Source organism: Sphaerodactylus townsendi, linkage group LG07 (genome assembly GCF_021028975.2).
Source record: "Sphaerodactylus townsendi isolate TG3544 linkage group LG07, MPM_Stown_v2.3, whole genome shotgun sequence".
Lineage (NCBI taxonomy): Eukaryota > Metazoa > Chordata > Lepidosauria > Squamata > Sphaerodactylidae > Sphaerodactylus > Sphaerodactylus townsendi.
The window spans coordinates 10,160,884-10,182,470 of NC_059431.1; the positions used below are offsets into that span (position 1 = coordinate 10,160,884).

General features: G+C 47.9%; 1 protein-coding gene across 1 annotated transcript; it reads right to left on the reverse strand.

Moving 5' to 3' along the window:
* Positions 1 to 1,301: 1,301 nt before the first annotated feature.
* ATP5F1A (ATP synthase F1 subunit alpha) lies at positions 1,302 to 20,814 on the reverse strand. The gene is made up of 12 exons (XM_048503973.1): positions 20,654 to 20,814; positions 15,357 to 15,435; positions 12,493 to 12,662; positions 11,812 to 11,985; positions 10,904 to 11,070; positions 9,769 to 9,917; positions 9,408 to 9,559; positions 8,759 to 8,983; positions 7,432 to 7,539; positions 5,792 to 5,936; positions 4,211 to 4,361; positions 1,302 to 1,508 (listed from the first exon to the last, which is right to left on the reverse strand). The coding sequence occupies exons 1-12, from the start codon at positions 20,714 to 20,716 to the stop codon at positions 1,427 to 1,429; spliced, it is 1,665 nt and encodes a 554-aa protein (XP_048359930.1). The 5' UTR covers positions 20,717 to 20,814; the 3' UTR covers positions 1,302 to 1,426.
* Between the last annotated feature and the right edge of the window lie 773 nt (positions 20,815 to 21,587).

Here is a 21,587-nt window from a genome sequence, read left to right on the forward strand (position 1 = left end):
CTAACCAGTCTAGTCTTGAGATGCTGGAGTTTGACATTTGTTTGTGCTGCCATCTACTGGTCCAAATAAAATAATAAAATAAAATAAATAAACCTTTACAATTATGGGGATCGGTGCACCATTAGAGAGTTGTTAGAGGACATCACACTGATGTATGTATGCACACTGGATTTTTTGATTTGTATTTATTATTTACAGGAATAGGCTTGATAAAGCCAGGGTGAAATGACAACAAATCCGGAAGCGTTATTGCCTATTATTGTGTATTTTCTTTGTAAAGGCAGTTGGCCTAGTACACATTTTTCTTGTATATAATTATTGTGAAGGCATCTGTGCATATCTGATATTTTGTACTGCATACCAGTGCGTAAAAAAAGAAGAACTTTTGAAATTTATTTTTGGAATTTGTAGGGTGTTTTCATTTTTCAGTGTTCAGGTGCAGAATGGTGTGATTATTACTTATTGATCTGAACTAACTTTAGTCTTCCTCCAAACAATACAACTATGGAAAGCATATCTCAAACTGTGGTTCAAGCACCAAAGTCTCACTCAACCGGAACGTCTTACGCTTGATTTTGTGTTATCGGCTTTAAATAACGGAAACGACTTTGCTTCTCGGGTTCCATGTAATATAAGGAAAGGATGAGACCATTAGTTGTTTCACACTGCGGTGGAGAAGCACTCAACTCAGCACGGAATTCCCAGCAGGCACAAGAGTCTAAATCAGTGATGGCGAACCTTTTCGAGACCGAGTGCCCAAACTGCAACCCAAAACCTACTTATTTATTGCAAAGTGCCAACACGGCAATTTAACCTGAATACTTAGGTTTTAGTTTAGGAAAAAACAGTTGGCTCTGAGGCGTGTGTTACTCGGGAGTAAGCTTCGTGGTAGTCGGTGGCTCTGCTTTGAAGCAACCATGCAACTCTTCCAACAGGTGAATCACAACCCTAGGAGGGTTAACACAGAAGCAAGCCCCATTGCCAGCAACCGAGCTTACTCCCAGGTAAAGGATCACGCTTTAGTTCTTCGCATGAAAATCAGTGGGGTTTAACAGTGCTTAACAGGGTTACCTACACTGCTTCCCCAAAACTAGGTCTTAGGTTTAATGCTAATAATCGAGCCCAGCAGCCCAGACCAGCCTAGATGTGGGGGAGGAGCAACTCTGTTTGCATGTGCCCACAGAGAGGGCTCTGAGTGCCACCTCTGGCACCCGTGCCATAGGTTTGCCACCACTGGTCTAAATGCTGTTAGGGGCACGCATGAGGCCGCCACACCAGTGAAGACCACACTCACAAAGACATCTGTACATAAAGCCTTTAATTTTCCAAGGAGATCTGTACAGTCAACTCAAACATCTTTTAAGTCTCTGGGGGAAGAAAACAGAACCAGAGGGCTATCAGCAGTCACAGACAAAAATGACCTGGTTTATGCTTCGAATGTAGACAGGAAAGTAGTCACTATTTCCTTCAGCTTGGCTTCTGCTTGCTCAGAGATCTTCCCATCGGTCCTATTAAAGAGAGACAAAAAAAAAGGGAAAAGAATTGCAACTCGTTCCTGGCAAGCTGCAAAGGAGGAAAGCGATTCCTGGCTCCCTTGCCTCCTGCCCTCCCCTCCCACCAAGACAAAAACAAACCCAAAGTCACTTCCGCTTTGCAACAAGCTTTACTTTTAGTGCCAAGCTACAAGGTCAAACCGATGTTCGCATTGGAGTGCAGGTCTGCAGCATGGCAAAACAAATCTTTAAAAGGTGCTGATTTTTAAAGACCTCTGGGGTGGGGGAGGAACGTACAGGAAGGACTGCCTGTTCCCTTATGAATCCATCCAACCTGCTTTGGCTGCCTTCCCATCGCCCACCCCGAGATAGGTGGGTAACAAATCAAAACAGAGCCTTCTTGATCACAGCACGAGAATTCCAGAAACTCACTCCCCAGGGAGATTTGTCCCCTTCTACTGCTGTCTTCTGCCAGTGGATAAAGCCTTTTTCATTTCATTTGGCGTTCCCCAGGTTACCTGGATCTTGCCAGATCTCATAAGCCAGTGATGGAGAACCTTTTTGAGACGGAGTGCCCAAACTGAAACCCAAAAACCCACTTATCACAAAGGGCCAACATGGCAATTTACCATGAATACTGAGGTTTCAGTATAGAAAAAATGGTTGGCATTACTCCGAAGTAAGCTTGGTGGTAGTCGGTGGCTTTGCTTTGAAGCAACTGTGCAACGCTTCAAACGGGTGAATCACGACCCTAGGAGGGTTTACTCAGAAGCAAACCCCATTGCAAGCTTACTCCCAGGTAAAGGATCGCGCTTTAGTTCTTCGCATGAAAATCAGTGGGGTTTAACAGCGCTTAACAGGGTTACCTACACTGCTTCCCCAAAACTAGGTCTTAGGTTTAATGCTAATAATCTTCCTGATAATTACATTATTATCACATGACAAACTCTGTGCACGCATGCCCACAGAGAGGGCTCTGAGTGCCACCTCTGGCACCCATGCCATAGGTTCGCCACCACTGTCATAAGCTAAGCAGGGGCAGCCTGGTTACCATTTGATGGAAAGACCAGGGTCACTTTGCAGACAATGGCAAACCACCTCTGTTCATCTCTTGGCTTGAAAACCTAACTGTTCCTTGACTTGATGGCAGTATACACACGCAGAGATCTCTCCTTCCGGACTGTTTTGTGTCTCTGTATACATTTTATTGATTGATTGATTGATTGTTTAGTCTTATATACCGCCCTATCCCCGAAGGGCTCTGGGCGGTGCACAACAAAATCAAATCATAATACAACTAAACACAAGCAAGATTAAACAATTAAACTTCCATACAAATAAAGTACCAATCCCTTTTTAAAAACAGCGGTTAATACAGATTTAAAATCAGATTTAAATATCAGATTTCAATGTCAGATTTTAGCTGTTTAATTGTTTATTACTAATATGTTTTATTAGCCACCCTGAGGGGCCATGGTGAGAGCAAAAAGATGGGATATAGGTTCCACCAGGCAGCAACAGTTTTACCATCTAATGGCCTCCCTCTTCCTCATCACCTTCCTACCCTACTTTCCTGTATGGGCTGCTGGGCTTTTAATGCGCCTTTATTTTGAGATTTTACCACTATCTGGGGATACAGCATCATCATCAACAACAATCTTCACTGGCAATGAGTGTAAGAGGTTACAAAAAAAATTGCACTTCGAGTCACATAGCCTCATAGAAATTGAAACAAACCTGTCTACCTCCATTGTAGTGTGGGGATCCAGACTGTCCAAAAAACCTTAGCAGTAGAAGAATAAAGAGTTTGGATTTACATCCCACCTTTCTCTCCTGTAAGGAGACTCAAAGGGGCTTACAAGCTCCTTTCCCCTCCTCTCCCCACAACCACCACCCTGTGAGGTAGGCGGGGCTGAGAGTTCCAAAGAATTGTGACTAGCCCAAGGTCACCCAGCAGGAATGTAAGAGTGCGGGGGGAAAAATCTGATCCATCAGATAAGTCTCTGCCACTCAGGTGGAGGAGTGGGGGAATCCAACCTGGTTCTCCAGATTAGAATCCACCTGCTCTTAACCACTACACCACTTAACAACAGTGGCCTGGTAAATGTTCTCTGCTGTGGAGCACCACGTATGCCATGGTTTCTGGTTGTTTCTGAGACCAGGGACAAAGTCTTTCACTGCGAGGTACGTGCAAATAACTACCTCAAAGGTGGCTGCAGGGAAAATATTAAGGCAAGCAGACCCAAAATACTGTCGAAGCTGAAGGGATGTAGGGTGGGAAAAATCAGCAGGATCTGAGTATACCTTCTAGCAGAGACTAAATATATTAGATTATTGGATGCTGTGCATCACTTTATTGTACTTGCTTTTTTAATTTGTACTTCATAAATGTCTAGTAACGCTCTAGAGCTTATTTTAAATGCCTAATAAAGGTGATGGTTGTTGTTGTACTTGTTTTTATGAAGGGAACCACACTTAGCCCGTAAGAGGAAGGCTGGTCTACACAGGAAATGAAACTAATTTTGTATAATAAACAGATGTTTCATGAAGATTTATCATCGCTCTCTAACAGCTTACTTGTGGGGCTGCGCTCAAGATTGTGCCAACTGGGGCGCAGCTACTCCCAGGTTCTGGCTCATGCCAAATTGGTGACTCCGCCCCTCCCTTCCCCAACAGTCTCAGGCTCCCTGAAGTGGAGCAGGAAATCATGCCTGTACCTGATTGTCGAGAGAAGAGCCTGATGCTGGCTCAACACGTGAGCGAGAAAGGCGCTCTCAAATTTGGTGATCTTGCTGGGCTCCAGCTTGTCCAGGTGACCTCTGACTCCAGCGTAGATAACAGCGACTTGCTCCTCAATAGCCATGGGAACTAGGGAGAGAAAATGAGAGTGAGACCATCTGGCTTCCTGCTGCATTTCAAGAAGGATATTACAAGCTGGAACCGGATCCGGAGGAGGGCAACCAAAATGGTAAAAGGTCTGGAATACATGTTCTACGAGGACAGACTTAGGGAGTTGGGTATGTTTAGTCTCTATAGGAGAAGGTTAAGGGATGACATGATATTTGAAGGGATGGTATATAGGTGAGGGAGCAAGTTTGTTTTCTGCTGCTCCAGAGACCAGGACCAGGAGTGATGGGTTCAAGGTGAAGGAAAAGAGATTCCACCTAAACATCAGGAAGAACCTCCTGACCGTCAGGGCTGTTGGACAGTGGAATGCACTGCCTCGGAGTGTGGTGGAGTCTCCTTCTTTGGAGGTTTTCAAATAGAGGCTGGATGGCCATCTGACAGGAGTGTTTGATCCTGTGTTCCTGGGGGGTTGGACTTGATGGCCCTTGGGGTCTCCTCCAACTCTATGATTCCATTCATCACAAGATATGGCAAAACTGCATCCAAGTTCTATCTGGGAGCTTGCCTCAGCAGGAGGAGGTCACTTAAGCTTCTTAAGAAACTGCAGAGGGGTTGCTAGGAGAGGAAGGGCTCACCCCCTTCCCCGGCTCCATCCCAGGAATCACCTGCAATTGCCCCTCCACCTCATCCTTATTGCAGAGGCTCAAGCTACAGTGCAAGGCTGATGCCTCTCAGCTCTGAGCCCGCTAACAATTGAAAAGGAGAATGGAAAGGCCGAAGCTTTGTTCAGATTCAGCAGGTGATCAAGCCTAATCATAAAAGCACAAAATATGAGAGGAGCCTTCACTGGGACAGTGGAGAAACCTGAAAAGCTGGGAAAGGCCTCTGGCAGACGGGTGGTATGTACATTTTTAACATTAAATCATCCCCTTTTGTTTCCTCGTCTCCAAGATTTAGCAGACAACAGCTTTATTGCCTGCACCTAGGAAGTTTAGTGGTTCTGCTAGCTCAGGGGTAGGAAACCTTTAACACTCAAAGAGCCATTTGGACCCGTTTTCCATGGGAAAAGAAAACACTTGGAGCCGCAAATAATTTTTGACTTTTAAAATAAAGATAACACTGTATATATTGGGTTTTTTTACCTTTTACTCCACTCATTCTGAGAAGCGCATGGATGCGCCCGCCCTGCTGCCTGCAGGGCAGGCAAGGATGGGGCCAGCGGCTCAGCTCGTGGAGCCGCAGTGCAAGGGCAGAAGAGCCGCATGCGACTCTCGAGCCGCATGCGACTCTCGAGCCGCAGGTTCCCTACCCCTGTGCTAGCTCTTAACCAAAGCTCAGTCCCCAGACCATATAAACACCATTATATTTTCATGGCCATACATGCCATCACCTATCACACGGCAGAGGAGGTAGCTGAACAGACCTCTTCATGAGGTGGTCGGGTGCCTTACCGTACTGTCCTTGTTTGAGCAGCTCGGTCAGACGCACGCCACGATTGAGCAACTGCTGGGTGGCAGCGTCCAGATCAGAGCCAAACTGCGCAAAAGCGGCTACTTCACGGTACTGAGCCAGTTCCAGCTTCATGGTGCCGGCCACCTGCAGGAGACAGGGCAGAGGGTCACTCGCTGGTTTCCTCTGGACACAGAGTGGGGGTCATCGGAGGAGGGGTGGGGAGGGAGTTGTGAATTCTGTTGTGCTGGAAGTTGGACTAGATGACCCTTGATGTCCTTTCCAGCTCTGAGCAGCGTGGTGTGGTGGTTAAGAGCAGGTGGATTCTAATCTGGAGAACCAGGTTTGATTCCCCACTCCTCCACCTGAGTTGAGGAGGCTTATCTGGTGAACTAGATGTGTTTCCGCACTCGTACGTTCCTGCTGGGTGACCTTGGGCTAGTCATTGTTCTCTCTGAACTCTCTCAGCCCCACCTACCTCACAAGGTAAGCCACCTTGAGTCTCCTTACAGGAGAGAAAGGTGGGCTTTAAATCCAGACTTCTCCTCTTCTTCTAAATAATCCTGAGTAGTATGCATAGTCCATTTGGATGGCCCAAGCCCCAGTGCATATGCGAAAACATGCAGTGGCCTTATATTGTCAGACCACTGGCCGATCAAGGTCAGGACTGGCTACTCTGACTGGCAGTACCTTTCACACCACGCCCGCTCAGCCTAACCTGCCTCAAAGAATAGCTGCTGACTATAGAAACACAGGCAGGAGAATGACAACGTAAGCCGCTCTGGTTCCCAGTGGGGAGAAAATAAGGGTAGAAGCATCTAAACCAGGGGTCTTCAAACTATGGCCCTCCAGATGTTCATGGACTACAATTCCCGTCAGCCCCTGCCAGCATGGCCAAGTGGTAGGGCTCATGGGAATTGTAATCTATGAACATCTGGAGGGCCGTAGTTTGAAGACCCCTGATCTAAACTCTGATGCATCTATTAGAAAGACAAGCATTCTGCCTGCTGCTTCCTCTTCACGAGATTCGGAGAATGAATGTTGCGGGGGCGGAGGAGAATTTGTTCAAAGTAGGGTGAAGAAGCAAAGGCTAAAGTTTGCTTCAGTTCAGAGAATACACCTCAACAAAATAGTTCCAGTTGAACCAGCATTGCACCTGATAGCTGTTCAAGTTTAAATAGAACCAACAAAAATTGGATTCTATTGCTTCCACTAATTCCGCGGCCTCCTGTGGTTACCCACCAACACCTTTCCTGGCATTCATTAAGTGTCGTATGAAAATAGGTAAAGCCAGGTGGGGCTTTCGGGCAGCACAGCTTCTGATTGGTCATTGGGCAGCACAGCTTCTGATTGGTCACTGGAGGTTTGATTGGCTGTGCAGATTTTTGAAAAATGTTGTTCTGACTGCAGTGGCCACCAGAGCACACAAGTCTTCACAGTATGGCTGAAGGTAATCTGCAGGACCCATTTTCTAGCTGGCTCCACCTTCTGTGACGGCCATTTTCTGGCTGTGCTCAGCATTCTAGGTCAGAATTCTATAGTGCTCATAGGCTGAAAAAAGTTAGGGACCCCTGCACCAATTGAACAAAAAGAGGATTCTCGTAGTGTTTTTAATAGAGGGACGCGGCGGCCACCCCCCTACCTGCTTCATGGCTCTGGTCTGGGCGGCAGAACCGACACGGGACACGGACAGACCAACGTTAATGGCTGGGCGGATACCTTTGTAGAACAGTTCAGTTTCCAAGAAGATCTGTAAAAGACGGAACAGCACCCCCAGACTTCCGTTAACTTGGCACCACCAAATATCCCACAAAGTGCAGTTAGAACCAATACAGCAGAGATAGCGAACCTTTTCGAGACCGAGTGCCCAAATTGCAACCCCAAACCCACTTATTCATCACAAAGTGCCAACACGGCAATTTAACCTGAATACTGAGGTTTTAGTTTAGAAAAAACGGTTGGCTCCGAGGTGTGCGTTACTCAGGAGTAAGCTTGGTGGCTGCTTTGAAGCAACCGTGCAACTCTTCCAACAGGTGAATCACGACCCTAGGAGGGTTTACTCAGAAGCAAGCCCCATTGCCAGCAACCAAGCTTACTCCCAGGTAAAGGACCGTGCTTTAGTTCTTCGCAAGAAAATCAGTGGGGTTTAACAGCGCTTAACAGGGTTACCTACCCTGCTTCCCCAAAACTAGGTCTTAGGTTTAATGCTAATAATCGAGCCCAGCAGCCCAGGCCAGCCTAGATGTGTGTGGTGGTGGTGGGGGGGGGGGGACTCTGCGCGTGCCCACAGACAGGGCTCTGAGTGCCACCTCTGGCACCCATGCTATAGGTTCGCTATCACTGCAATACAGCCTTTTTAGTATACAAATCTACTCTCTGTGTGCTGTCTTACGAAGGCGTCATTGCACTGACCCTCCATGTTTCTGGCCTCCATCTCCATCCCCTTGATTCCATCCCCAGCTCTCCACATCAATATGAAGTTCATGCAGCAATGTTTCAGACTATTGCCAGCATAAAGGATGAGGATCGGCCGAACAAGGAAACAGCACAGGGATCTATCTGGCCTGAATGCATCTTGCATTTATTTTTATTTATTTAAACATTTATATTCCACCTTTCCTTGGGGCTCAAGCAGCTTACAATAACACTTTGAAACACTTTCAGCTTAACACCAACAATAAAACAGGAACCCACAAATCTTGCGCCCATCCGCCCTGAAAAACTGTCTGCCATTCAAACTCAGACCCTTAGTCAAAGTGCTCTGACAAAACCAAGGAATTCTGTTAATGCAACGTTTCTCCCCGTGGCCTCGGTATTTAGTAATAATGTGACTCAAAGGTGAAACTCAGTAACTGTTTCTGGTGGCCTGCTCTTTTGTGGTACAACCAATGGCATGCCAGGTCCTTGCCTCGCTCGCACAAACACCAGTTTCCCCGTCCACACACGGCCGCAGCGTCGCCGAATCTCACCTGCCCGTCGGTGATCGAAATGACGTTAGTGGGAATGTAGGCCGACACATCACCAGCTTGAGTCTCGATGACGGGGAGGGCAGTCAGAGAGCCGCCACCAAAGGCATCATTCATTTTGGCTGCTCTTTCCAGAAGACGGGAGTGGAGGTAGAACACGTCCCCGGGGTAGGCCTCTCGGCCAGGGGGACGACGCAGCAGCAGAGACATCTGACGGTAGGCAACAGCCTGAGAAGGGAAAACGGCCAGGCAGTTAACAGCTACGCTGAGCCTAAAGGGTCATAATTCTTGGGGTTGGGGGGGGGAGGTAGTTGGGTTAAGAGGCATGATCCTTGGAGAGTCAGTGTAGTGTAGTGGTTAAGAGCAGGTGCACTCTAATCTGGAGAACCGGGTTTGATTCTCTGCTCTGCCACTTGAGCGGTGGAGGCTTATCTGGGGAACCAGATAGGCTTGTGCACTCCAACACATGCCAGCTGGGTGACCTTGGGCTAGTCACAGTTCTCTCAGAACCCTCTCAGCCCCACCTACCTCACAAGGTGTCTGTTGTGTGGAGAGGAAGGGAAAGGAGCTTGTAAGCCACTCTGAGTCTCCTTACAGGAGAGAAAGGGGGGATATAAATCAAACTCCAATAATAATAATGTCAAGGCCGCACCTGCTTGGATAAATCGTCATAGATAATCAGGGCGTGTTTGCCATTGTCTCTGAAGTACTCGCCCATGGAGCAGCCGGAATAAGGAGCCAGGTACTGAAGAGGGGCAGCATCGGAGGCCGTGGCAGAGACCACGATGGTGTACTTCATGGCATCTGGAAGAGACAGCCGGTGGCATAAACAGAGTTCCGCCATGCCCCCCCCCCCCCCCCGCTGCTTCTCCTTCCACGGGGAGAAAATTTGCCCAGGTAGCAATGCTTGCCAGCATGGTGCAGTGATCAGTCAGGCATTGCATATCACTTGGGCTGGTTTAAGAAAAATACCAGCACTTTTCTGGAGGAAAGTCCAACTATGAACTAAATACCTGCATCAGTCAGCCTTTTGACGAGCTGTGCAACCGTGGATCTCTTCTGACCAATCGCGACGTAGATACAGTACAGTTTCTTCTTCTCGTCGGTCCCGTCGTTGAACCGTTTCTGGTTGATGATGGTATCAATGGCGATTGAGGTTTTGCTGCAAAGAGATGGGAAAGGCAATGGGCATCCTGTTGTGCTCAAAGCAAACACAGGTTTTCAAACTAGGTTCCAGGATTCCTGCAACGCTCCTTGCAGCGTTTCGGCGAAGAAAGGAGGAATCGTGGTGGAGCGCCGACTTCGACAGCTTGAACACCACTATTGATCTACTGAGATGCATTATGAGATGTAGCTATAGTCAAGAAGAATTTCGGTTTGTACTCCCTCTTTCTCTCCTGTAAGGAGTCTCAAAGGGGCTTACAAACTCCTTCCTGTCCTTTCCCCACAACAGACACCTGGCAAGGTAGGTCTGGGCTGAGAGAGTTCTGAGAGAACTGTGACTGGCCCAAGGTCACCCAGCAGGAATGTAGGAGTGCGGAAACAAATCCAACTCACCAGATAAGAAGAAGGAGTTTGGATTTCTATTCCCCCTTTCTCTCCTATAGGAGACTCAAAGGGGCTTACAATCTCCTTGCCCTTCCCCCCTCACAACAAACACCCTGTGAGGTGGGTGGGGCTGAGAGAGCTCCGGAAAGCTGTGACTAGCCCAAGATCACCCAGCTGGCGTGTGTGGGCGTGCACAGGCTAATCTGAATTCCCCAGATAAGCCTCCACAACTCAAGCGGCAGAGCTGGGAATCAAACCCGGTTCCTCCAGATAAGAGTGCACCTGCTCTAAACCACTACGCCACTGCAGACAGATAAGAGTCTGCTGTTCGTGTGTAAAAGTGGGGAATCGAACCCGATTCTCCAGTTTAGAGTACATCTGCTGTTTACCTCTAAAGCACGCTGGCACTCTCAAACAGGGAGTGGTAACGCCCATGAATATGGGCAACCATCTTGGTGAACCTCGAGAGGCACAGATCCTTAGTCAAACATGGTTCTCTGAAGGCAGAAGATTCTTCTCTCCTCAATACCCAGAACATTGGAAATCCTCAGTGGCAAACCCGCAACAATTAAAAGAAAGCAGCTGGCCAGCATTCCTTACCCGGTCTGCCTGTCTCCAATGATCAACTCACGCTGTCCACGGCCAATGGGCACCAGGCTGTCCACGGCCTTGATGCCGGTCTGCATGGGCTCACGCACAGAGATTCTTGGAATGATCCCAGGGGCCTTGAGACCAACCCTCCGCCGTGTCTTGGAAGCGATAGCACCCTTAAAGGCAAGGCAATGTTGTCACCTTTTTAAAAAAATTCAGTCAACAGCAGCAGCTAAACCAGGGGGTCCTCAACCTTTGTGAGCTTGTGGGCACCTACGGAATTCAGACACCTGGGAGGCAGCAACAATATGCCAGACACAAAATGACTGCTGCAGCAGCCAGAGACAGCTACAAAAATGGCTGCTGCGGCTGACTTTCAGACACACATTATCCGTCTGCTGTGGTGGCAGCTGCTGCCAAAACAATGCACTTTAAGGATTTGCACAGCCAATGGAATCTCTACTGGCAGTCAGAAGGATCGCTCGGCAAAATCCCCATCTGAACCAGCACATTTTCTAATAAGAGTTGGTGGGTACTAGGCAGTGGTGGGATCCAAACATTTTAATAACAGGTTCCGATGGTGGTGGGATTCAAACAGCGGCAGCGCCGCACACACGCACCTCCAGTCCCTATTGGGCAGGGAGGTTGCTTTAGTAACCCCTTCTCGGCACTCAGAAAAAATTAGTGACCACTTCTAGAGAAGTGGTGAGAACTGGTTGGCTCTCACCTCTGGTACTAGGACAGGAATCAGTGCCGCTCCCCAACTGGGCAGGCTTCAGTGCCCCCCTTCACTGGAGCAGACTTCAGTGCCCCCACCCACCCCGGGACAGGCATCAGGGACCATGGCAACCCCGTGCACCCCGTTGGGAACCCCTGAGCTAAACGCAGCCCCCCCATCTGTAAGGCTGCCGCATTACCTTCCCATCAATTGCGTTACCCAGAGCATCTACAACACGACCCAAGAGCTCTTCACCAACTGGGACATCCACAATGGCTCCAGTTCGCTTCACAATGTCCCCTTCCTTGATCAATCTGTCGTTTCCAAATACGACAACGCCAACGTTGTCGGGTTCCAAGTTCAGGGACATACCCTGGAGGACAAAACAGAGGGTGCACGTTTAAGCAAGCAAAAAGGTAGTGACTAAGACAATCTAGCTGAATGCTGGTGGGGCTAATACACACAGAGATTTAAACTTTCGAAGGCATAAGGAAAAACGCTTTCCTCCCCCCCACCTCTTTTGAGGGAGGAAATGGAACTGGGAGAGAATGAAATGCATTCAGTACTATCCCCACCACCAGCTCCTCCATCAGGTGGTAATTTCTCTTTCCACCCTTCCTTTCTTTTAAGGTCTTCTCAGCTCATTGGATAAAGGTCTAACAGCTCCATGCTCTACCATTGATCTTAAACTCCTTCTTGAAGGGATTCCTATCCCATTCACCCTTCATATTTTGGACATATTTAAACTAATATGTAAGAAGCATAAGCATAAGCATTTTATTGTCATTGTGCACGCACAACGAAATTTACAAGAGATCTTCAATCCTAGAACCACGATAATATTTACTACAAATATGGCTGCAAAAAGGAAAGAACTTGCCTTCAGTCCAGAAGAAAACTCAACCATTTCTTCCGCCTGCACGTTACGCAGGCCATACACACGGGCAATGCCATCCCCAATGGAGAGAACACGCCCTGTTTCTTCTAGCTCGGCGGAGGTGTCAGCTCCAAGAATACGTTCCTCAAGGATAGATGACACTTCAGCAGTGCCTGGAAATTTTTTTATGATAAATAAAATTTAGTCATTTCTCATACTGCAGATCAAGGATCGGGTACCATATTACGATGTGACAAAACTCTAGGATAACCAAAAGTAATTCATACCCTACTGACTCTTCTGATTCCACAAGGTATTAGGAGAGGCAGAATATACATTTTTTTCATAGTAATGTTTATTGTTTCCTCATTTAAGACGTACAATAAATAGACAAAATTAAGAGAAAGTTATACAAAATAATAGGGAAAAGGAAAAAGAACAGGGATCCGTCATGTATTAAGCTCCTGGGGTTTCCGTAGTTGAGGGGTTACGTCAGCTGAGAAATTTATATTTAAGTGAGCGCATGTGTAGCTGCTTAGCCTGATGTACTGCTGTGGAAACTGTGTATATAAACCTTGTTTTTACCTAACCACTCGCCTAATGATTGAGACATAACAGGATCTTAACTGTTACCAAACATTTGCAATATAAGAGACTTGCTGACAAATTAATCCATCATTTGATATAATAAACAATAAATCTTCTCATCAACCTTTTTCTACTAAAGCATAAACTATCTTGGACAATTTATCCTTTTGTTCTCACCACGATAAATTCAGCCAACATCTAAATAATTTTGTATGAGCTTACCATTATCTATTGAATACAATTTTACACCTTTTGCCATTGCAATCTTAGCCCACCTAATTAAACAAATACATTATTAGTCTGCTCAGTACAAAAAAGATTCACCGAGTGTAGCCATTAGGCAGATGATTCAGCAAAGTACAGGAAGTATAGCTTCCCCTTTACGTTAAACTCTTGTATTGGCCGTGTATTTACATGACTTGCTAACTTGGCTGTTGTTGCATAATCTCCTACTTTTTAGAGGTAGCATACACGCATTACCCCATACGTCCCTACTCAGCCTCTGCGCTCAGCAGAGGCCGACCTGCTAGTGGCCCCGGCCCCTCAATGATGTGGCTGGCCTCCACACGGGCCAGGACTTTTACAGCACTGGCCCCGGCCTGGTGGAACACCCTTCCTCCAACTGTCCGGGCCCTGCGGGACCTCGGTGAGTTCCGCAGGGCCTGTAAGACCGTGTTGTTCCACCGAGCCTTTGGAGTGTCCGGCCGCTGATGTGGTGCCCCCTCACTGCTCTTTGCCCTGGCGCTGTTACATCAGAGCCCCCTCATATTGAGGGGCCTGCCGTCTCCCTTCTTGGGGTAGGTTTTAAATTGGGGTTCTTGGACGCCTCTTGTTTATTTATTAATTGTTATCCGCTGTTTTACATGAGTTTTTAAGTTGTTTTATCGATGATTAAGAGGATGGAGCCTATGTATTGTATTGTGTATGATTTGCTCCTGCTTAATGTTTTTTGAATTGTGTTGTTCACCGCCCGGAATCGGGCGGTATAGAAATTGAAGATATAAATAAATAAATATGCTGTTGAAATGAGGACACTGCACTGGCTTCCCAGGAAGTAGCAGAACAGGAGATCCACCTAGGCTGACTTTGTCTCTCTTGTCCCTGTAGACATTTAGCCTGGGAGGGCCCAGAAGTACAAGCTCAAAGGTCTTCTGACCTTCAGTTAATGGCTTGTACCTTACGACCTGCTGTAATCAACTTAGTGGCCCCAGCCCGGATCTGTGGGTCTTTGCTTTTGCAGTTTCCCTTATTTTAACATATATCATTTGAAGGGATGTCATGTTGGTGAGGGAGCAAGCTTGTTTTCTGCTGCTCCAGAGATTAGGACCAGGAGTAATGGGTTCAAGGTGAAGGAAAACTTCCTGACAGTAAGGGCTGTTCGACAGTGGAATACACTACCTCGGAGCGTGGTGGAATCTCCTTCTTTGGAAGTTTTTAAAGAGAGGCTGGAGGACCATCTGTCAGGAGTGCTTGGATTGTGTGTTCCTGCATGGCAGGGGGTTGGACTTGATGGCCCTTGGGGTCTCTTCCAGCTCTATGATTCTATCATAACAGTTGAACACATGAACACATAAAGCTGCCTTATACTGAACTACACCTTTCGGTCCAACAAGATGTGGAGCTATGTCCAGTCAGATCGTCTGAAGCTCTCCATGATCTCAGGCAGGGTCTTTCCCACCACCTATTACTTGATCTTTTAAACTGGAGATGCTGGGTCTTGAACATGGGACCTTTTGCATGCCAAGTATATGCTGTATCACTGAGCCTCAGTCCATCTGGAGCAGTGGTTCTTAACCTTCCTAATGCCGTGACCCTTTAATACAGTTCCTCATGTTGTGGTGACCCCCAACCCTAACATTTATCTATTTTACAGATGGAGAACACTGATGCAGAGAGTCTTAGGCGACCCCTGTGAAAGGGTCGTTCGACCCCAAAGGGGTCCCGACCCACAGGTTGAGAACCACTGATCTGGAGAGATTTAACAAGCTTAGCCAAATAAATGGTACCATTTACAGGCATTTGCTCAAATCTAGGCTGTTGAGAGTGATTTCTGACCTCTGGAATCAGGAGGATTTAAATGCGGTTCTCATGGGATGCATTTCACCATGCTGTACAAATTGCGTATCTCTGGAGTAGCCAGTGGCACCCAGGATACAGAGAACAGATCAAGCATCACTGAATCAGATTTTGATTATTAACCACATTTATAGCTCGCCTTTCTCATCAAGACTCGGGGTCGATTGTAAAATAAATAACGATTTGCACTTGCTTGGACTCACCAGTTTTCTGTAAACTCGCTTTGGAAGCATGGAGGTTCCGGGTCGCAACAAACGACGCGCACAAGGCATTTCGGGACACCTAGTGCAAAGAAAGGCATTTAAGTCGTCTATTCAGCACCATCTCCAGCTATAAAATCACATTCTTCTGATTTAGGTTTCCATTCAGATGGTTACTGTCCAAGTCGCTTGACAGGGCGATTTAATAGCGACCTCCCTTATTGTCGGTTAGTTTTCACGTTTGACATTGGTTGTCGGGCCTGAGTTATGGTTGTTCTAGCTTAGTATTCTCTCGCGTTTTAAGCCTGCATCTGTGGCTGGCATCTTCAGAGGATCTGATGTATCTCTGGAGGATCTGACATCAGATCCTCTGAAGATGCCAGCCACAGATGCAGGCGAAACGTCAGGAGAGAATGCTGCTAGAACACGGCCATACAGCCCGGAAACCACACAGCACCCAGGCCTTCCCTTATTTCAACTAAATCTGATCTTCCCCATAATCATGTCACATGCCTCTGCCATCTCTCCATAGAGCAGGGATCTGCAACCTGCGGCTCTCCAGATGTTCATGGACTACAATTCCCATAATCCCTGGCAGCATGGCCAATTGGCCATGGTGGTGGGGGCTGATGGGAATTGTAGTCCATGGACATCTGGAGAGCCGCAGGTTTCAGAGACCCCTGCCATAGAGCTACATAACAGCAGAGTCAGCATTTCACAATTTTACTAATCACTTCCCCCAGGGTAAGAATCATGATTACTCATATAGTTATTAAAAACTACCTTGACCAACGAACACTTGGTATAGCCCCATCCTACCAATGCTGACATTTATTGTTATACCGGCACTCTAATGGTACAGCCCCAGCCTCATTTTTGAAGTGTGTTGGAGGAGCATTAAGGGGAAAGATGATTATGTATTTTAAGAGGTTTAGGATGGGGGATGAGGAGAGTCTTTAAAATAGATTTTATGATGATTGTAAGATTTGTAGAGCTGAAGGGAAAGTCAGGCTGTAAGAAATTTTTTTCCTGACGCCTCTTCGGGCCATCTGTGGGCTGGCATCTTCAGAGGATGCAGGCGAAACGTCAGGAGAGAATGCTGCTAGAACACGGCCATACAACCCGGAAACCACACAGCACCCAAGTGATTCCGGCTGTGAAAGCCTTCGACAATAGATTGTAAGATTGTTTTGTGTGTTTCATGTCTGTACCCCACCCAGGGACTTCGGTGATGGGCAGGAAATAAGTATATAAATAAACAAACAAATATTAAAACATTCATATCCTGCCTTTCTTCTCGGTTCAAGACGTGGAAGCAAGTTGGAATATATTTGTTAGGCGTTACCTCCCAGTAAACACACACAAAATTGCAGGATAAGATGTAATTATGAAAGGAGCTGTCGACTGAACGAAATACTACTTCTTCAGAACTCTCTCAGCCCCACCTACCTCACAAGGTGTCTGTTGTGGGGAGAGGAAGGGTAAGGAGCTTGTAGACCACCTTGAATCACCTTACAGGAGGAAAAGGTGGGGTATAAATCCAAAATCCTCTTCTTCTTCTATACAGTGAATGATTAAAACATGGAATTCGCTGCCAGAGGATGGAGTGGGATTTAAAACTGCACTGGCAGTTTTTCAGCTAAGGATAGAGCAGGGGTAGGGAACCTTTAACACTCAAACAGCCATTTGGACCCAAGGCTTTCCACGGGAAAATGTCAAAACACTTGGAGCCGCAAATAATTTTTGACAATTAAAATAAAGATAACACTATATATATAGGGTTTTTAACCTTTTACTCCGCTCACATTCTGTAGAGAGCTTATTGCCGATGCGCTTCTGCCTGGTTGCCTGCAGGGCGAGCAGAGATGGGCCCTATAGTGGCGCTCCGGCTGCTTGTGGAGCCACAGTGTAGAAGGCAGAAAAGAGCCGCATCTGACTCGAGCTCTCGAGCATGATTCCCTACCCTGGGATGAAGGAACCTTGGTCAGTAATGCACTATGAAGATCCTGCAATAGGGGGCTAGACTAAATTACCTTTATGGTCCCTTCCAACTCTGTGATTCTCGGACTCAAAAAAAGTACAGCTTTACAGACAAAGGCTAGTTAGCAGTCCTCCAACTGCAGTCTGACAGCATTCAACCGTGAATTTAAGTTTTCAAGATTTAAGAGTTTAGATTTATACACAGACTTTCTTGCCTGTAAGGCATCTCAAAGTGAGTGACAAACTCCTTCCCCTTCCACTCCTTGCAACAGACACCTTGAGAGGTAGGCGGGGCTGAGAGAGTCCTGAGAGAACTGTGACTGGGCCAAGGTCGCCCAGCAGGCTTCATGTGGAGGAGTGGGGAAACAAACCCAGTTCACCAGATAAGAGTTCACTGCTGATGTGGAGGAGTGGGGAATTAAACCCGTTTCTCCAGATTAGAGTCCACCTACTCTTAACGACTACACCACACACGGCAGCCATTCATTTCAACTCTAAATTACTGGGGAATTGTTCATTATAAAGGCAGCTTCTAAAAGCATTACTAGCAGGTGAACCAGGCAGTGCCAAAGGGCACCACTTGCAGAAGTCGAACTAGTCCCCAAGGTCACAAATACCTGCAGATGACACCACGCCAAGACCATTAGAAATCCCTCCTCCCATTTTCCATACCCCACAAGGCAGACAGATGCCTTTGGCAGGGGTAGTTTTGTTAATGCTCTACGAGAGACACCTTGAGAGGTGGTGGGGCTGAGGAGAGTCCCTGAAGGGAACTGTGACTGGGCCAAGAATTAGCCCAGCAGCAGGCTTCATGTGGAGGTGGGAAACAAACCCCGGGTCACTAGGATAGAGGTTTCGCTGCTGAGTGGAGGAGTGGGGAATTAAACCCGTTTCTCCAGATTAGAGTCCACCTACTCTTAACGACTACACCACACACGGCAGCCATTCATTTCAACTCTAAATTACTGGGGAATTGTTCATTATAAAGGCAGCTTCTAAAAGCATTACTAGCAGGTGAACCAGGCAGTGCCAAAGGGCACCACTTGCAGAAGTCGAACTAGTCCCCAAGGTCACAAATACCTGCAGATGACACCACGCCAAGACCATTAGAAATCCCTCCTCCCATTTTCCATACCCCACAAGGCACGACGAATGCCTTTCGGCAGGGTAGTTTTGTTAATGCTCTGCAGAGAACAGAAAGAATCTGGTGGCATCTTTAAAGCCAGGCAGATTCAGTTGTGCCTTTTGCCCTCCAGAGACCCATGTAAGCATAGACAACCATTTAACCACATGGGACACAAGTCTGAATCTAGAGCACATTAAATCTGCTGGCTTTTAAACCGCAGAAGTCTATTTTGTTTTATGTTTATGGCACTTACTCACTCACCTCCCCCTCCTGTAGTCAGACTTCTGGACTGACTACGCTGGCTGCACACCAGGCTGAAGTGGAACTGGTGCAGCACAGCTCACAGAGAAAACTGCTCGATTAAAATGTCTTGTGCTGGTTAGTCTATCAAAGGCAGTCTCGTCTACTGAGCCTTGGGCAGAGCTGCTCCACAATCACTTACAACAATTAGAGACTTCCACGGACTGAACCTGGGACCCTTGGTATGCAGAACAGACATGCAGGCAGTCATCTATTGGCCACTCTATCTTAGCCCAGTTGGATATCAGCCTACCGCAAAGCACCAAGACAAACCTTCCCCCTGCCAATGCTAACAACCCCTCCGCAGGAAAAGAGATAACCCACTTTCATTCCACTGTCATTGCACTTTAACAGTCATCTGCATATAGATGTTGTTTTTCACAGAGTAAAATCCAGGTGACAAGTGCATTAGTGCAAACGTGTAAATGAAGAAGAAGAGTTTGGATTTATATCCCCCCTTTCTCTCCTGCAGGAGACTCAAAGGGGCTTACAATCTCCTTGCCTTTCCCCCCCTCACAACAAACACCCCAAGGCGTAGGTAGGTGGGGCTGAGAGAGGCTCCGAGAAGCTGTGACTAGCCCAAGGTCACCCAGCAGGCGTGTCAGGTGGGAGTGTACAGGCTAAATCCTGGAATTCCCAGGATCCCAGCCTCCACAGCTCAGGCAGCAGAGCAGGGAATCAAACCCGGTTCCTCCAGATTAGATACACGAGCTCTTAACCTCCTACGCCACTGCTGAAAGCACTCTATACCTTCCTGCAATTGTTTAGAAAGCTGCACCTACCCCAACCTGCTCCTAGGGAGGCTTGTTAGAATACAGGAAACCCGTCTAACCATGCCTAGCCAGAGCAGCATAAAAGGGGTCACCTTCCCCTTGCCTATGCTAATGGTTCCTCTGCAGGAAACCAGCCGCTTGGCCACTTCCACACATGTTGAATTTTTTCTTTCACTTGAAAGATCATTTGCAAATGGACATCGCTGTCCCACAGAGGAAAAGCTGAAAGGTGTGAAGGCACCCTACATCTTCTTACAGTTGCTTAGGAAGCTGCACCCAGCCCAAGAAAGGCCTGTTACGGGGCAGGAACCCCTCCTGCTCATGCAAAGCCCAAAAGGGTCACCTTCCCCTTGCCCACGATAACAGCACCTCTGCATGAAACTAGCTGCTTGGACAAAACTAAGGCCACTTCCACACATGCTGAATACTGAAATTTTCCTTCCACTTTAATGATCATTTGCAAATGGACGCCGCTGTTCCACAGAGGAAAAGCTGAAAGGTGTGAAGGCAAGCTGTATCTTCCCACAGACGCTTAGCAATATGCACCCACTCCAGTCCACTCCAAGAGAGGCTTGTTACAGGGAAGGAACCCCTTTTGCCCATGCAAAGCCCAAGAAACCCAAAGGGGTCACCTTCCCCTTGCCAACAGCTGCTCTGCATGAAAACAGAACGAAGGCCACTTCCACACGTGCTGAATGTTGCACTTTCCTTCCACTTGAACGATCATTTGCAAACGGGTGTCTCTGCCCCACAGAGTCAAACCCAGCTGAGAGGCGGGAAGGCGCCCTGTATCTTTTTGGAGTTGCTTCGCAAGATGCAGCCACTCCAGTTACAGGGAGGGGACCCCCTCCTGCCCATGCAAAGCCCAAGGAACCCAAAGGGACGATCCGGGGCACGACCTTCCAGGCTCGCAGGTGAAGCCACGAGAACAGGCAGCGCTGGGAGGAGGCCACGACGGGTGGAAGGAGCAGGGGAGGAAGGAGAGGCGAGCCAGGAGAGGCTGACGGGGAAGGACGGGCCTGCTTGCCACCCACCCCGGGCACCAGTGTCAATGTCACCCCCAAGATGGCGGCGCCCAGGCCAGCCTCTCCCCCCCTCTCCCCGGACCGCCCGCCGCTCACCAGGCCGGCCTGCCGGGGCAGGGAGCGAGCGAGGGCGGCGGCGACGCGCACGGACAGCATCATGACGGGGGGGCTGCGGGAGAGCCGAGCGACGGAAGACCGCGGCGGTCGCCTCACACCGCTTCTCGCGCCGACAAAATGGCCGCTCCGCTGCGCCCGCCCCTTCCGCCGGAAGAGATGGGAATAGCAGCCCATCCTCCCATCCCCCAGTTATCCCCAGTTAGGCTGGGGCCTCCAACCGGAAGTGGATCTGTCAGAGCCCGCCTCTTGTTGCGGTTGAATTTTGTTTCGGTTGAAACCACCGAAATTCCACATGTAGTTTCGTAATGCATACGTGATATATACGAAGCTGTATAAATATGTAATAAATAGTACATTTTTAGATGGGGGACAGGCCACGCCCATCCGAGCCGCAGCGGGGTGTGGTCTGCAGAAGCCGGTGGGCGGGGTTTCGACTTTATCCACGCCCCTGCAGAGCTAAAATGTAGATGTGTATCAAATTATATATATGATATATATGAAACTGTATAAATGTGTGATAAATCATTCACTTTAGATGGGTGGTTGGCCACGCCCATACGTGACGCAGAGGGGCGTGGCCCACAGAATCGGTCGATCCGCGGACTCTAACCGCGCCCCTGCCGAGGTGAAGTACGGACCAGGGCCACGTGGCTCGGTGCTGCATAGTTGAGTAATAGAGCAGATACAGCGAATAATCAAAAACAGCAGTAAAGTTCTATCCAAGTATGACCTGTGGGTGCAAATTAAATATATGTTCATTTATTGCAACAAATGCACATGCATTCAATTAGCACCCGTAGATTATATCTGGGTTTTGTAGTCTGTCTATAGAACTCTGCTGCTGTTAGTGCTGTCCAGAGCATCTTTTGCTACTATTGCCGGTCGGATCTGGGAGGCTTCGTCCGAGTGCACA